The sequence below is a fragment of the Protopterus annectens genome, chromosome 10.part0, assembly GCF_019279795.1.
Source record: "Protopterus annectens isolate FY-2018-M chromosome 10.part0, PAN1.0, whole genome shotgun sequence".
Lineage (NCBI taxonomy): Eukaryota > Metazoa > Chordata > Ceratodontiformes > Protopteridae > Protopterus > Protopterus annectens.
Genome location: NC_056744.1, coordinates 1,451,663,176 through 1,451,680,747, shown reverse-complemented (window position 1 = coordinate 1,451,680,747; position 17,572 = coordinate 1,451,663,176). Strand labels below are relative to the sequence as shown.

Genomic DNA, 17,572 nt, shown 5'->3' with positions numbered 1-17,572 from the left:
ACTTAGATATGTTTCTATATTATTAAAAGCTGGACTGGGGAAACAAGTTGCTTTGTCCCAGTTATGCCACTAAAAAACGCTCTTCTATCTTAGCTACAGACATTGAACCTGTAAAACACGAACAAACCAGCAAAAACGAAGGTTCCAAAAAGTAATAAAAGCTCTGCTCCCAGATAAGACCTTAACGCTCACTTTTATTCACAAATACAGATACAAACAGCGTTTTCGCCACTCTAGATAGGTAGCTTCATCAGAGGTTCAGAACAGCGCGAGAACTGCGCTTTTTAAATAACACTCCCTTTTGAAAATGAGGCTATGCCTCCATATTTGCTAAATACATCAATTAGTTACAAAAGATAAAAAATAAACATTAAAGCAAATGAGATAATAATCTCACCCAAATTAAAACTTTTTTGTCATCACTTTTTAAACAGAAAGTGACAACCCATTAAAAAATGTGAGTACACTTAGATACATGTTATGTAAGACATTTGTACCATATTAGATAGGATAGCGCACTCAGAAGCATACCTTCCTTATATGCTTTCTATGTATTACCTGAAAAACATAATTAAAATAACTGCAAAAGCAGCTGACTCTATCAAAATAGTGTTTTTTGGTTTTATTTAAAAACAACTTAATAAACAATGGCAACCAGTAGCAAAGCTGTCCTGCCTTTTATGTCGGGAAGACCGATAGAAGGTTCAAAGACAGGATTTATCAGCATGTTTATGCTATCAAAAACAAGAAATGTGAAAATGCCTTGGCTAAACATATTGATTCTTTCCCCGAGCATGCTTTTCTGTTTATGGGGATTGATCATTTACCAGCTTCTTGTAGGGGTGGCCCTACATCTATGCTATTGGAAATTAGAGAGCTAATATGGCAGCTCAAGCTGGATGCTTTTAATGCACCTGGCTTGAACGAAAGTTGCAATATAGCACCTTATTTGAAGCTCAAGTCATATATGAGGTGACGCCCTAGGGGCGCACTTTTTCCACTTAAGTAAGTGATATTTTAGTGTAGGTTCTGTGCTACTTAAATGTCATGACACTAGTAGGTTATTTTTTAGTCATGCTTATGGTATTGATTTCTATGCCAATATGGTACATTTTACCAGTACTGGCTTTGCTACTGGTTGCCATTGTTTATTAAGTTGTGAGTGTTATTTAAAGCTCAGTTCTCGCGCTGTTATGAACCTCTGATGAAGCTACCAATCTAGAGTGGCGAAAACGTTGTTTGTATCTGCATTTGTGAATAAAAGTGAGCGTTAAGGTCTTATCTGGGAGCAGAGCTTTTATTACTTTTTGGAACCTTCGTTTTTGTTAGCTACAGACATCAAACAGCAGTATCAGCAAGTACTGTTGTTTATGCAATGATTTGTGCAAAAATTGTCTTTGATGTGTGTGGTCACTTGTTTCCTTTCATTGCTTTGGTGGAAATAAATGTGAGTGAGTGAGTGAGTGAGTGAGTGAGTGAGTGAGTGAGTGAGTGAGTGAGTGAGTGAGTGAGTTTTACTGCACGTTGCATTTGTTGCACTGCAGGAGCAGTTTGATTTTACTGCAGATGGGAAGCAGAACTAGATTTTGGTGGATGGTGTTTGACGTTGTCATGGCTGTGCAACTAAGGATTTAATATATTTAAGGAAGTGAGTGGAGGCAAAGCTCCCCACATGATGGTGCAGGGTGACTTGATCCCATGCAAAATATATTTTATTTTCAATCATACCAGATTATGTATGGGCTTTGGCTGTTTTGTTTACAGGTAGCAGGATACACTGGTCCTGCCTTTATTGTTTCATCACAGACCCAGGTGAAATTGTGCCATGTGATATGTTGGAGCATTAGAAATTAGATAAATTGTAAGTCTTTGGAAAGCTCTGCTTGTGTGCTGAGATTTGCCCTTCTGCTTCAGTACTATACTAAGTTATATGTGTGGTGCATACATGTGTGTGTGTGTGTGTGTGTGTGTGTGTGTGTGTGTGTGTGTGTGTGTGTGTGAGTGCATGTATTGTGCATGTGTATACGTGTATGTGCATGTGTGCATGCATGCACATGTGTATGCCTGTACATGTGTATATGTGTGCCCATTCTTGTGCGTGCTTACGTATGTGTGTATAAGTGCGCGCATGCTCATTTGGTGGGGTATTATGACTGTAAAGAGAATATAAGCAGGTGTTATTTTTTATTCCTTGTGCAGGCCATTAAATAACTATCATTTATAGAAGCAGCACTAATAAAGCACAACCACCTGTCTGAGGAGCACAAATACCCTTATTTATTTATTCTTGTCTGTTCAAGTAGTCCCACTGGCCTCATATGTTGTATAGTTTTTCAACAAAGAATCATTGTAAGACGTTAACTGTCACAGGGACGCACAACATACAAATGGAAGCTGATAGGGGTAAAGCCCAGGTCTGAAGTCTCGCAGTCCAACACCATCAAAACTATGTTACTCTTCTTTCATTACAGTAGAAAACATTTTTCAATATGAAGAACAAGTATTTTCTTTGTTACTTGATCCTTTTTGAAGATCTACTACTACAACGCCACATCTCAGGGAGATCTGAAGCAGGAAACAGGAGTACTAATCACATGACAGGTGGATGTTGTGCCTAAAAACTGGTTGTACCTCATATTTTGTAACATAATGACAGCATGTTTTCATTCAGAAATGTATTTTTTATTTCTTTGCAAACAAAAATTCATTGCAAACAACCAGTATATTTAAAAAATACATATAAAAACATAAATTACTGTCATTACACCTGGTAGCAAGTTTTAACAGTTTTATGATTCTGTCTTTAAAGCTAATGTATATATGTGCCTGAAAAGGTTTGTTAGAATGCAGGTTTGTGTTTAGAGCACAATGTTCAGCATGTCGTATTTTAACACATCTTCATTGTGCTGCACTGCTGAGAGTAATTTATTCAACAAAACCTCTGTCCATAAAAAGGGCATAACATTATGAAATAGTTAAAAGGTTCCAAAAAGATTTGCATTGTTTGCTAATAACTAATAGACATATACCATATCTAGAATTAATTCCACAAAAAAACATCAGCTCTTGACATAAAATTACTATTTAAAGCACAGAGTGAAATCTGCAAAACTTAGTTCAATGCACAAAGTGAAGAGAGATAGAGCACAACAGTTTGGCCTAGCTATTAACATACTTCAAACAAATAAAATCCTTAAAAAAAGACGTGGTAAAGATCCATGTAATCTATGCTCCCTACCTCACAGCCTCTTACTTTCTACTTGCTGCCTGACGTGTTAAGTTACACAATCTTCATAATTGTTAATTTTAGGAGGAGGTACAGAACTCAGAGATCAGTTATGGTCTAGTCCCACACTGGTGACATTCAGTTTACTGTTAGTCTTAACCCATACTGTTACATTACATAATAAAAATAGGAATGTCTGTAAATCGATCTGAGTTATCTTCACACTGTAAAACTGTTTAATGATTATACCAGAAAAAGAGCTGGTAGGTAACTTAATGGATAACCTATTTGTTTCCATTTTTTTCATAGTTCATCTTTGTTACTGGAGTCTGCTGTTGTCTCCCCATCTTCACTGACTTTCTCCACTTTCACTTCACTCCCATCATCTTCTTCCTCCTGTTCTTCATCATCTTCCTCCTCAACCTCCTCTTCTTCCTCCTGTGCCTTCTTCAGTTCCTCCTTTATTCTCCTCTCCTCTTCTTCTTTACGTTTCTTTGCTTCATCATCAAGTTTTTCCTTCATCTTCTTTTCTGCTTCCTGAAATTAACAAATGAATGAAAAAATCAGAAACTATTCTCCATATCTGTTGGTGAAAAGAAAGTAAAAATACAGACAGAAGGGCAGGAGAAAGGGAGGAGGGAAGGATGTCAGAAATAATGAATGAATAAAGGAATTAAGGGAAGAAGAAATAAAAGAACGATGGAAGAAGAGACAAAGGAAAGAATGAAGGAAGGAACAGATACAAAGCTAAAATAATGTATATACTTGAAGCTTTTATACTCCTTTTGAAGAGCAGGCTATATAATATGCTGGATTGATTATGACTTGCTGGTTATCACCTAAGTTTAGTGTTTTTATTTATTTATTTTAGAGAATGGGCAAAGAGAACATTTTCATTCTGATTGGAGAACAAACATTCTCCAGCAGGGTGTTAATGTACAGGTAATGCCCATTAAAAACTGCCATTTCTTTGCACTTACTTGATATGGCTTTGCATTTTAGCTGTTTAGCAAGCATAGAACTAAAAAATGTAAATAAATAAAAATGCATGTGGGGGTGTGTGGTTGGGTGTGGGTGTGGGTGTGGGTGTAGGTGTGTGTGTGTATGTGTGGAACAGCAAGAAAGAAGAGAAAGGCAGAGAGCATAAGCGACAGAGAGAGAGTGAGAGTGACAGACAGAGGAAATACATACTGAGTTCTTTTGACTGCCATAGGCAGCCCATCAGCACATGTTCCCTAAACAATAAACGGTATGAAACTATGCAGCAAAATCAGAGAAAGTTAAGAAGCATGTGGGGGTTGCAATGCCTTGTATTATATGATTTTTTTCATTAATTTAAATACAATGGAAAGGTATATTCTGAGTTATATTCTCTCAACAAGGTGGCTGTAACTACTAGGCGTGTGTGTGTGTGTGTGTGTGTGTGTGTGTGTGTGTGTGTGTGTGTGTGTGTGTGTGTGTGTGTGTGTGTGTGTGTGTGTGTGTGTGTGTGCATGTGTGTGTGTGTATTTCTATGTATATGTGTGGGCCTGACATGTGTGCGTGGGTCTGTCTGTGCTTCACGTGTGTGTGTGTGTGTGTGTGTGTGTGTGTGTGTGTGTGTGTGTGTGTGTGTGTGTGTGTGTGTGTCTCTCTCTCTCTCTGTATATATATATATATATATATATATATATATGTGTGTGTGTGTGTCTCTGTAGATATATATATGTGTGTGTGTGTGTGCGTGCGTGCGTGCGTGTGTGTGTATGTATATATATATATATATATATATATATATATATATATATATATATATATATATCTATGTGTGTGTGTGTGTGCATGCCCCATTTGGCATGTACCTCGCTAGACACCTGCAACAACTGGAGAGGCCGTAAAAGTACCTCACAAAGAGGATCCTAGGCCTTAAACACTTGTCCTATATGGACAGACTCAAAAAACTCCAACTATTCTGTGCCTCATATCGCGTACTTAGAGGCAATTTCTGCTTGACTTACAAAGCCATGTCTGACCCAGCTCTGCTAGAAATGTTGCATCTAAAGAAATCCCAATCCCTCGCACCACAAGTTCCAGAGACCTCAACCTCATAACCACAATCAACAGAACATGCTGGAGGGACAAGTTCATAACCCAGAGACTGCCCATGCTATGGAATAGACTTCCATACATGTCAAACAGAGCACCTCACTGGCCCTCTTCAACAGAAATCTTGATGAGTGGATGGGAAATAGAAAATTCACCCTGGGGATCACTCTGGTGTCTCTACTCGACAGAGACACTCGGAACTAAGGTTGGGTGGCACGATGCCAGGGTAATCCTATGGGCTAGGCTTGTAAAGGCTCCAGGGCCATTAGTCACCTATGAACCTATGTATAGCATGGCTATAAATTTGCTTGCTGTGTGGCTGGCAAGTTTGTAAATATGGCCGAAGCATATTAGGAGTGTTGGAAGGAGGTAGGAGCAGGCAATGGTTCTCTTTGTTGCATCAGTTAAGTTTGGGTTTGACCAGTAAGGAAGTCCCAGTTTTTTGGTGTATTTGTTAATGACTTTTTGTATGTACTGATCAAGTTTCAGATTTTCGTCTATAGTTACACCATTAGTTTTGTGTGGGCTACCTTTTCTGTTGTAGTATTATTGGCTGTTGCAAGTAAGAGTGTTTGAGGGCTGAGAATTATTTGGGTGTGAAGAACATTAATTTGCTTTTCTTAGGATTTAAGAGCAGGTTTGCATCGGTTAGCCAGGATTTGACAGAAGGAAATGATTATTTGGTAATTGGATTTTTGCAAGACTTGTTGCAGTGCAGAGAGGGGGTGAATCATTGGTTTACTGCACAATGGTAGCTTATTTGCAGCTAAGTGGAGCTTGTTTATAAATAAATTAAATAGAAGGGAGCCAGAAATTGAGGCTTGTGGGACATCTACAGGAGATGACAGAAAAACTGAGAAGGTGTGTTACCATGTTACAGTCTGTTGCCTGTTGTTAAGGTAGCTATTGAACAAGAAAGTCTAGGTTAGGAGACGTCGGGGGGAGTTCTGTTAGTAGTTTAGGATGAGAGGCAGTATCAAATGCTTTGGGTAAGTCAAGGAAGATGGACGACACTAAGTGACATACATTTCTGTAATGATTGTGTTAATAAAATGCAGAAGGGCAGTTGGGGTGCTATGACTTGGATGAAAGCAGTGTTGTGTCTGTAAGAAGGGGTTGTTGACATTCAGGTATTTGAGGAGCTGTTTTAAGATTACAGATGAAAATCGATAAGCAGACATAAATATGCATTCTGACAGTGGACACATTCTACACTTGAGAAGCAGTGGCAGATACAACTGGTGGGACTGGATCCCTTTCTGTAGATGAGGTTACTGCAATGATTAAACAGTTCCACTGTAGAAAGGCTCTACACTTGATGAGATCCAGACAGAAATGCTAAAGGTGCTGGAGATTATTGGGGTGTTGCGGTTAACATACTTTTTAATGATATGTGAAAAGTGGAGACAGTACCTCTGGACTGACAAATTGTGGTAGCAGTCCCTATTTTCCAAAAGGGTGAAAGAAGGATGTACGTCACATACAGATACATCATATTGTAGGTATGTTCATATTATATCATACATCATATTGTAGGTATGTTCATATTACATCATACATCATATTCGAGTTGTGTTCTCCTGCCTCTCCTTAGGTAGGGGATACAGACGTATGCACTGTAGGACTTTTAGACTTAACAACAGCTTCTTTCCTTTCTCCATCAGACTACTGAACTCTTATGAAACATGAGTTAGTAGACTGTCAGTGCATTCTTCCCTTCCTACCACAGTTATGCTATTTATCTGACTGTACAGATCCGTACATATCCAGGCTTTGTTGCACTATAAGTATTAAGCTTTCACATGTGCAATAACTAACTGATATGTATATTTGTGTTCCTATTACAAGACCGAAGATGCATTCTTTTGAATGCATCTTGGTCAAACATAAAAGACTGAAAAGGCAAACTATTGAAGTGGCTTTTAAGCGAATTCTTTCCCTGAGAAAGAATTTTCTTGGCCGCTTTGTTACTTTGTCATTTTTGGCACTGTAGTGCGGTCTCAGAGTTGGTATATTTAAGTAGGGGGTGTGGGGGGGCACAGCCACCCACATCGGGGGGGGTGCGGGGTGGAGCCCCCCCCCCACTTAATGTAATGTTTTAAAGTGTTTTTTTTTTTTGTTGGAACAGCGATTTTTTTCCCTTGGAAAAAATTGCTGTTCAGACAGTTCAGCATTGTAAGCTTTCACTTACATAGGGTCGATTAATCACCATTCACTTTTTTAAGCATTCGGTGTTGTAATATAGACCCGTACACTTAACATTGGTTTACACATTACCTTACCATAGGACTCTATGAAGTGCGATATAAATCACACTGTGCAATATGCCATGTGCTGTTTAGATCTTATGTTATAGTAATGTCATGCACACGTTACTCAAGTCTATTGATATGTAAAGTGTCTGATCATTATGTTATTATTTTATTCTATTTTTAGTTTTATTTTTATTACGTTATTTTCTTTTTCTTCTCTGTATGTATGTTTTTGCAATGTGAATGAAGCATCTCTATTTCATTCAGCTACACTGTGGTGTAGTTCTGAATGGCGATAAAGTTTTCTTTGACTTTGACTCGACGTAATATTCTTAGTTTTCTAGGGAGGCCTATGCCAAGGTACTTGAATGCTAAATTTGTCTGATATTCAAGGCTCTGATTCAGAAGAAACAATTCAGTTTCCATCTTTGGTATAGAACACTAGATCAGCTCTTTATCTTTTCTCAGATACTGAAGAAATCATAGGATTTGGGTAGTGACTGTATGAGATTGCAGATGCAAGTGGTAGAAATGAGGTTTGCTGCACAGAGTATCAGGGCTCATGTTTATTGTTACAGTGAGGAGCTTGGCAATCCTTGGGAATCTTATTCTGGTTTGAGAGAAGTCAGCTGAGATCATTTGGACAATTAATAAAGATGCCTCTGGACACCTCCCACAGGATGGGTACCAGGGACAGCCTACTAGGAGAAGGCCATAGAACAGCATGTGGCTACTAGTAGGAGTATGTCTCTCAGCTCACTTGGGAATACCTAGGGGTCACACAAGTTGTGCTGGAGATTGTCGCTGTTAACAGAGACGTCTGCTTTACCCTGCTTAGTGTACTACAAATGTAATCCTTACAAGGGCAAGTGCTTTGGAAAACGTTTACAGGGATGGGTGGCTAGTTAATTAATTAGTAGTCTGGATGTCTTCAAGATGGAGTGGTAGCTATATTTTTTGACACAGGTCTGTGAAACCTTTCAGACAGTAACAAATGAATAGAACAAATGAATGAACAGGAACTATGAATCTGGCAAAAATAAATGAATTACAGGGAGAGAAGTGTAAAAAAGAAGTTGATGGGCAGGATACTGGGCCACCATAACAACAGGACAAACATATATTTTAGAATTTAAGAAACTAGTGCAACATGCCAGGTGTTTCATGGGATGGCAGGTGGGCAGGTGAGAGAGGTTATGCATCCTTCCATATTACTGTCAGGTGAAGGACAGAAAATATATTTGGGCAGGCTGATGAATGGTACCATGAAGACCTCACCAGTCAAAAAGAAACTCATTTTATATCAAATCAAGAGAGGGAAGAAGAAATAATTTCTGAATGATATTTATTTAGATTAGTTTTGCTATAAATTATCCAATGATGTTTTATGAAAAATAAAGGATTATAATATACATTTCTTAAAGGGTCATAGTTTTTCTTCACGAAGAAGGCCTTTAAGATCTGGAAATAGACTGCACTGCTGAAATGTGATTACAAACTTTTGCAATGCCTATTAAAAATTTAAAAAAACTGGTACGTGGTGGGGGGACGCTTGAATCAAACATTTTTAGCATTATAAACAACCTGTGTTTTATATTGCTCAGTTTCAGACCACTTCATGTTAAATACTTTTAATAAGATTTTCCTATAGAGGGGAGTAGAATGATTAGGGGGTTCTATTAATCTGAAGTGGAGGGGATCCAGGGATGATTCTGTAGTTACTGAGTAGTTGCTACAAGAGGATATATATTGTTTACTGATATTTGTGTATGGGGAAAGAGAGAAGGAAAGTACAGTTGTGTACTCTTACCATAAATGTAGATGTTCGAGTGTGTTCACTGTTGCAGTCATCACTGTAGGGTTCTTCCTGCCAGCAGCAGCCCCTGATCGGCCAGAATCCCAAAGTCTGGATCGGGCGCCAGCTGAGGTCGCATTTATCCTGACGTCAATAAGCCGGAAGGTATAAAGACCTCAGCTGATGCCATTTCCCCAGTTTTTCTTGCCCCAGATGTCAGGTGCCCAGAAAGAAAAGGCTAAAAAATAAACCATGCCCAAAACCTCAGCAGGCAAAATACCTCATAACAGACAATATTCAAGGAAAAAACAAAAGAGGGGATAGGAGGGAGGGTAACCTGGACTGCAACAGTGAACACACTCGAACATCTACATTTATGGTAAGAGTACACAACTGTACTATGTCCTTCGTGGTTCACTGTTGCAGTCATCACTGTAGGGTTGAGTCCCAAAGCTAAGAAAGGGTGGCTGGAGGAGAAACAGAGGGAGCGGTCACAAAACCTTGCAAAACTGCAGAAGCAAAACCTGCCCTGGATTTAGAATAGAGAGGGAGGTTGTAATGCTTAGAAAAAGTATGTACAGAACTCCAAGTAGCAGCTTCCAAAATATCCTTGGTAGGAACCCCACAAAGAAAAGCTGCTGAAGTAGCAGTAGCCCGGTAGAATGAGTCCTAACATTAACAGGAACCGGATTGCCATGATAAGAGTAACAGAACTTGATGCAATGGGCAATCCACTTGGAAATAGTTTGCTTAGTGATTGCTTTCCCCTGAACAGTAGGAGCATAAGTGACAAACAACTGATCAGATTTCCGGAATATCTTGGTCCTGTCCAGGTATAGACAAAGCTGTCTGTGCACGTCTAGAGAGTGCAAAAGACTTTCTTCCTCACTTTGAGGATTAGGATAAAAGGTAGGCAAATGAATAGACTGATTCAAGGCCACTGCCGAAACCACCTTGGGCATAAATGTGGGATTAGTCCATAGAGATACCCTGTCCTGATGAAAAATAAGGAAGGGTTCCACAGCCATGAGTGCTTGCAATTCCAAAATTCTTCTAGCAGAGGTAATATCTAAAAGAAAAGCAGTTTTCCAAGACAAAAGTTTTAAATCCATGGAAGCTGCAGGTTCAAAAGGAGACAAAGTTAATTTCTCCAAAACATAGTTAAGATCCCAAGTGGGAACAGGAGCCCTTATAGGGGGCCGAATATTCTTAGCCCCTCTAAGGAATTGTTTAAGTAATGGATGAGAAAAAATTGGAGGATCCGTATCGTAATGTGCAGAAATAGCAGAAGCATGAAGCTTAACAGATGAAAAAGATAGGCCCGTATGTAATAACTCTGTCAGATACTGTAAAATCAGAGGAATGTTCGGAACAGAAGAATCACCACCCCAGACTTAACTCCAGGAGCAAAATCTTTTCCATTTTCCCACATAACATTTTCTAGTGCTGGGCCATCTAGCTTCAAGGATTACATCCAATACCTGTTTGGAAACGGCAGAGGTGTTCACAGACCCTGGATCCGCCAGGCAGCTAGATGCAGAGTCTCGACATGACTGTGCAGTATCCGGCCGTCCCGTTGAGACAGTAGATGAGGGATTTGAGGCAGAATCCAGGGAGGCTCCTGAACCAAATTCATCAGAGTGGAATACCAGAATTGCCGAGGCCAATTGGGAGCCAGTAGAATCATATGTGGTCTGTCCTGTTTTATCTTCAGAAGTACCCGAGGTAGAAGAGGAAAGGGAGGAAAAGCATATACTGAGAGGTGTTTCCAACTGAATGAGAGGGCATCCACTTTCCATGCTAGTTTGTGGTAGGTCCTTGTGCAGAATGTTGGAAGTTGATGATTCTGAGGGGATGCAAAGAGATCTATGTCCGGACATCCCCAAGCCTTTATAATCATCCTGAATATCCGAACATCCAACATCCATTCGTGTGGATTTGAAATGCGTCTGCTCAATGTGTCTGCCAGAGTGTTGTCTTTCCCTGGTAGGAATTGTGCCTGTAAGTCGACACTGCAGGTCAGAGCAGTGTACCAGAGATTCATGGCTAATCTGCACAGGGGGTAAGAGTGAGAGCCCCCCTGCTTGTTGATGTACCACATCACTGTAGTGTTGTCTGTCCGTATCAACAATTGTCCTGGTAGAAGAAGGTCCCTGAAGGCAATCAGGGCATTCTGTACAGCTAGCATCTCCTTCAAATTTATGTGCAGGTGCGTTTGCTCCTTCATCCAAACACCCTGAAGACATCTCCCATGCATGTGGGCTCCCCATGCATAATCTGAAGCATCCGTTGTCAGAACTTGGTTGGTCGGTGGAGGACAAAAAGGCTTCCCCTTGTTCTGTAGACAGGCTTCAGCCCACCAAAGAAACTCTCGCTGGAGACAAGGCAAAATCGTGACCACTGTTTCCAAACTGTGGTAATGCTGAGACCAGACACTCTTGAGGTACCACTGCAGTTTCCTCATATGCAGCCTTGCATATGGTATTAGCAGAATGCAGGAGGCCATGTAACCCAAAGCCTGCAGAATTTTTCTTGCAGTCAGCTGTTTCATTGAAGCCAGGTGTCGGAAAAAAGAAGCCAGTTGCACTCTTGTGTCTGGTGTCAAGGAAGCCATCTGGGTTGAAGTACTCAGAAGAGCACCCAGGAAAGTAATCTGTTGTGTGGGTACCAGGTTTGATTTCTTTAGATTCACTGTGAAACCGAGGCACTGAAGAAGATGCTGCACAAAGGCTAGATGCCGAAGTAGAGTGTCTTTGTCGTCTGCTTGAAGAAGACAGTCGTCCAGATAAGGGTAAATTTGAATCCCCTTCTGTCTGCAAAACACCATTACTGGTGCCAGGCACTTCGTAAAGGCCCTGGGCACAGTAGATAAGCCAAAGGGCAGCACAGAGAACTGGTAATGTTTCGAGCCCGCTTTGAAATGCAGATACCTTCTGCACTCATGCCCTATAGAAATATGCAGATAAGCTTCTTTTAAGTCCAAAGTCACCATCCAAGCGTTCTTGCCCAACATAGGCAGCAGCTGCTGCAGAGTGAGCATCTTGAATTCTGGTATATCTAGGAAGGCGTTTAGTACATAGAGGTCCAGGATTGGTCTCCACGAATTTTCCTTCCTGGGAACCAGGAAAAGTCTGGAATAAAAACCTTGCCCTATTTCTAGATTTGGCACCAGTTCTATGGCCCTCATAGCCAGGAGGGACTGAACCTGCCGTTGTGCCTCTGCCCACTGATGATTTGGCAGGTCTGGCAAACCGTTCGGTTTTGGCAAAGTGTGGAAATGAAATCTGTAACCTCTTGAGACTATGTCCAGAACCCATTTGTCCTGGGTTATGTGGTTCCAAGTTTGATAAAAAAGAGAAAGTCTTCCCCCCAAAGGAGCTTCCAGGAGAGGAGCCCCCTGAAACCAGAAAGGGAGAGTCATAAAGACTGTTTTCGGTAGGGTTGAGACTTATCTTCACCTCCCTTGGGAGAGGGGGCACTCCACTGCCTATTCCTAAAATGAGACTGTGACTGTCCCCTACCTCTGGAATGCCTGAATCTGCCTCTCTGAGACCTGTCCAAGCCTGGAAAGGACCAAGGTTTAGTTGGCCAGTGTCTGCTAAATCTAGGAGGTTGCACCTGTAGAAAATCCTTAATCGTCTGCATAGATTTGGCTTTGTCTTCCATTTTCTTCAATACCTCTTCAGCTTTGGACCCAAACAGAACATCGTGCTGCAAAGGGGCATCCAAAAGTTTGGCTTTAATCTGATCCAGCAAGCTTTGATCCCTTAACCAAGCATGTCTTCTAACAGCACCAGTTGTTGCAGCCCTACAAGAAGCTTCCAAAGAATCAAAACCACAATGCAGGGTATGTTTACCCACTTGTTCAATAGCATGCAATAAATCCTGTAACTCTTGATTATCCACACCAAGAGACACAGGTGACATCTTTTGTTGAAATACAGACAAAAGGTATTGCTGATACTTCAGCATATGAAATTGACAGTTCAAAGCCCTAATAGACAATGTAGCAGAAGTATAAACCTTTTTACCCCATCTCTCCAAAGCCCTGGACTCTTAGTCAAGGGGAATAGGATTTTTAGCAGAGGCCGCTTTAACACCCTTAGGACCCAGAGAAATTGTTTCCGGATCAGGCGAAAGATTTTTAAAAAGAAATTTATGAGAATCTGGAACCCTATAATACCTATCCGGTTTGGCCGGAGTAGGGGGAAAAGAATCAGGAGAGAGAGAAGCTTCCGAAAAAACATCATCAACAATGTCCAATACAGGGGGAATAGCCAGAGGCTTATGCTGTGGGAGAAGAAGAAAATCCCTAAGCCTTTTCTTGGATTCAGAGAATTCCTGCCCTTCCCAGTGAAAATGCACCCTCATATCATGCAAAGTTTCACCAAAAGAATAATCCTCAGGAGGAGAGGCGGAAGGAAAGGAATCTTCAGCATCAAAATCCTCATAAAGAGGAAAAGAATAATCCTGCTCAAGGGAAGAAGCAGAAGAAACAGAAATTTGGTCTGAAGAATCATAATCGGACTGTAATCTAGGCTTCTTGTCAGGAGGGGGATGAGAACCCCTGATCATAGTTAAGAGATCTTCAGCCATCCTAAGCATCTGCCTCTGAGGCTTAGGACCCTGATCAAAAGGTGCCTGTGCTAGCCACTTCAGTTTAGCTGGAGCCTTAGACTTTGATTTAGCATGTAAACCTGAATCCACATTTACAGGAAGATGTGAAGGCCTGAGAACTCCCTCAGAAGCCGGTACCTGCCTACCGGCTCCGGACCCAACTGAGGAAGCAGTATCCAAAGGTCCAGTCCCTGGCAATTCTGAAGACCCCAATCAGCTCCACACCGGAGTTGGTACAGGCAATTGGTTCAAAAGAGGCAGACGACAGGGGCTGCAAAGGCATCTCACTGATGACTGACGAACCAGCAACTGACAATAACTGAGTAACATCCTTTGCTGTGGACCTCAGAGGCCTGTCTGCATCCCTGCACCTCTTACACACCCCAGAAGCCGGAAAAGAATCTGAAGACATGTTGTAATTAAACCTTTTTCCAAAATAGTAAAAGGCAAAGTTATATCTACGCCTAATAGTACGCTGATTAAATCTAGCACAAAACACATAATTAGCAACGTCGTGGTCAGGACCCAGGCAGGGAATACAGTAAGAGTGAAAATCCCTATGAGGTATTTGCTTCCCACAAGAAATACAATTATTAACTTTTTCTGACATCTAACTGGAGCAAGAAAAAGACCTCCCCAACGGGGTACTTATCTGTAAAGAACGAAAATCCTGGGATTAGATCTAAAAACAAACAGGAACAGGCCAACTGTCATCAGTGAACTGCAAAGGGCACCGCACGGCAAGAAAGACTGGGGAAATGGCGTCAGCTGAGGTCTTTATACCTTCCGGCACATTGACGTCAGGATAAATGCGACCTCAGCTGGCGCCTGATCCAGACTTTGGGATTCTGGCCAATCGGGGGCTGCTGCTGGCAGGAAGAACCCTACAGTGATGACTGCAACAGTGAACCATGAAGGACATCAATATGTATAAGGATGTGTAACAAGTTTGTCTAGTGAGTGCTTCATTTTTTATTTACCTGCATTCACTGTTGCTTCTGTAAGTCAGTGGCTAGGGCAGGAATTCTATTTGTTTCAAATTATTCAAATATTTTTATGGAAATAAGCAGTACTTGTGAATTCATAGGTTCATAGGTAGGTACTAAGCTATTGGCCCTAGGGCATAACCAAGCCTAGCCAAAAATTTTTTGCTTATGCTTCCCTCCCAAGTGGTTTAGTTTCCTGAGCCCCTGTCTAGCAGGACCACCAAAGTGATTCCCGGGGTGAATTTCCTGTTTCCCATCCACTCATCAAGATTCCTCTTGAAGAGCGCTAATGAAGAGCTCTGCCACACATTTATGGGGACCCTATTCCAGAGCAAGAGAAGTCTCTGGGACATGAATCCGTCACTCCAACAAGTCCTGTTTATTGTAGATGTCAGGTTTATGTCCCCTGAGCGAGTAGCTCTGGTGGATTGGGTTTTCTTTAGGTGGAGCATTTCTAGCAATTTGGGGTTTGAGTGGTGGTGCTGCGGTAGCGTTGTCACCTCACAGTAAGATGCTGTCTGGTTCGATTCTCAGCTAGAGCGTCTTCTGCGTGGAGACATGCGTGAATGGGCGTACCTTCATTGAAGGTTGTGCGTCAGGGCTGGTAACTCGGCACGTAAAAATCAACTATCAATCATTAGCGGACCGGACCCCTAACTGGGAAAAGCCAAAAGACATAACAACAACAACATAGCCTTGTATGTCAGGCAGAGATCACCTCTGAGTAGCCAGTATGCGACCGAGTACAGTCTGAGTTTTTTTAGCCTCATGGCATAAGGCAACTGTTTGAGGCCCTTTATCCTCTTTGTGAGGTAATTTTGAGGCCTCTCCAGTTGTTGCAGATGTCTTGTTAGGTACATCCCGAATGGGGCATTATATTCAATAATTGGTCTAATGAGTGGTGAGTAGAGGGGGACAATAACATCCTTATTCCCGGATGCAAACCCCTTTGTGATAAGGTGGGCCATGTAGAAGGATTTTCTAACCACTTTAGCAATATGGTTGTCGAAGGAGAGGTTACTATCCACCTGAGTCCCTACGTCTCACTCTCCGTGGTAAGTGGGCTACCACCTGTGTTGTAATTCATAGGTACTTGGTTTTTCCCAAAGGGGATGACAATGTACTTTTTGGCATTTAGCTTGAGACCGTGGTTTTGGCACCATATATCTATATCCGTAAGACCCTTTTGAAGGATATCTATGTCAGTAGGGGTCTCAATTATGGCACCCAGTTTTCAGTCGTCTGTGAACTTTGTTAGCCATAGCCCCTCCATGTTTGCTTGTACCTCCAAGAAGTAGATACCAAACAGGAGGGGTCCCAGGACTGAGCTCTGTGGTACACCACTAGTCACAGGTTTGGAGTCGGATCTAGCATTTCCTATTCTCACTGAATGGGTTCTATCCGTAAGCCAGTTAGCAACCCATCTTGTAACATAGGGGTTTATATTTAGGTTGGTGAGTTTGCCAATAATTCCCAAGTGGGGAATGGTATTGAAGGCCTTTGCGAGATCAAGGTATGCTGTGTGAACCACTTTTCCCTCATCTATTGCTTTAATGACCATTTTGAAACAGTCAACCAGATTTAGGAGACAAGACCTTCCCTTTACAAACCCAAACTGGGTGGGGTCAAGGGTTTGTAGGTTCCCAATGTCTTTGTTTATGAGTTCCATGATGATGCGCTCCAAGGCCTTGCAGATGAAACTTGTCAGGCTGATGGGGCAGTAATTCCCGGGGTCAGTGGTGGCACCTCCTTTGTGGAGTGGTATAACTGTTGCCATGCACCACTCTGTGGGCACATAGCCTGAGGTGTGGCTGTGGTTAAACATGGTATTAAGGTGACGGATTAATTAGTTTTGGAGTTCATGTAGTACGCAGCCTGGGATGCTGTCTGGTCCCATGGATGCTGTGTTTCTTGCCTTGGAAAGTGCTATTTTCACCTGTGTGTCTGTGATTTATGGGGCAGTACAATCTTCTGGTATGGAAATGGGCCCTTTGGGGGGTGAAGTTTGCACTGAACCTATCTGCCAGTATATTGGCGATGTCAGTTGGTTCCGTGAATTTTGAACCATTATGCTGTAGCTCACAGCAGATCTGCGAGTTGTTATTTAGGTTTTTGACATAGCCAAAAAATTATTTGTGATTGTCTTTGATGTCTGTTGTGATTTTTCTTTCAAACCTCACCTTAGAGGTTTTTATGGGGGTTCTTAGCTTTTTGCTAAGGTTGGTCAGGGAGCCCCTCCATTCCTGGGTTTTTACTCTTTTTTGCAATAATTTCTTCCTTCTATTATAGACCTTATTTATGGCCGGGGTCCACCAGACTGGTTTCAACTATTATTGCAGAGCTTTAAGAGCAGCTGTAACACACTGACTTTTATGACTGATTATACCAAAGCTCATGGGTTCAAGTCATGTTGGATGAAGGTATATGAGTTCTTATTTGAAACATCATTGCACATTTTACAGCCCCATTAAAGAATAGTAAGTGCGCTAATTTGAAAATCAAATACTACATTAAGGGAAGTGGAAACTGGTCATGTCCTTGGGGAAATTGGCATGCTTTCAACAGACTGGAACACCGAGATTATTTAAGTAGCATTTTATCATTAGCTCAT

General features: G+C 41.4%; 1 protein-coding gene across 1 annotated transcript in view; it reads right to left on the bottom strand.

The window, feature by feature from the left end:
• Nucleotides 1-2,720: 2,720 nt before the first annotated feature.
• The window catches only part of LOC122813646 (calreticulin-like), a 218,447-nt gene continuing 203,595 nt past the window's right edge, over nt 2,721-17,572 (bottom strand). The window contains exon 9 of the mRNA XM_044086080.1: nt 2,721-3,763. Within this exon, the coding sequence (XP_043942015.1) occupies nt 3,530-3,763 (234 nt within the window). The 3' untranslated portion in view covers nt 2,721-3,529. The remainder of the gene's footprint in view (nt 3,764-17,572) is intronic.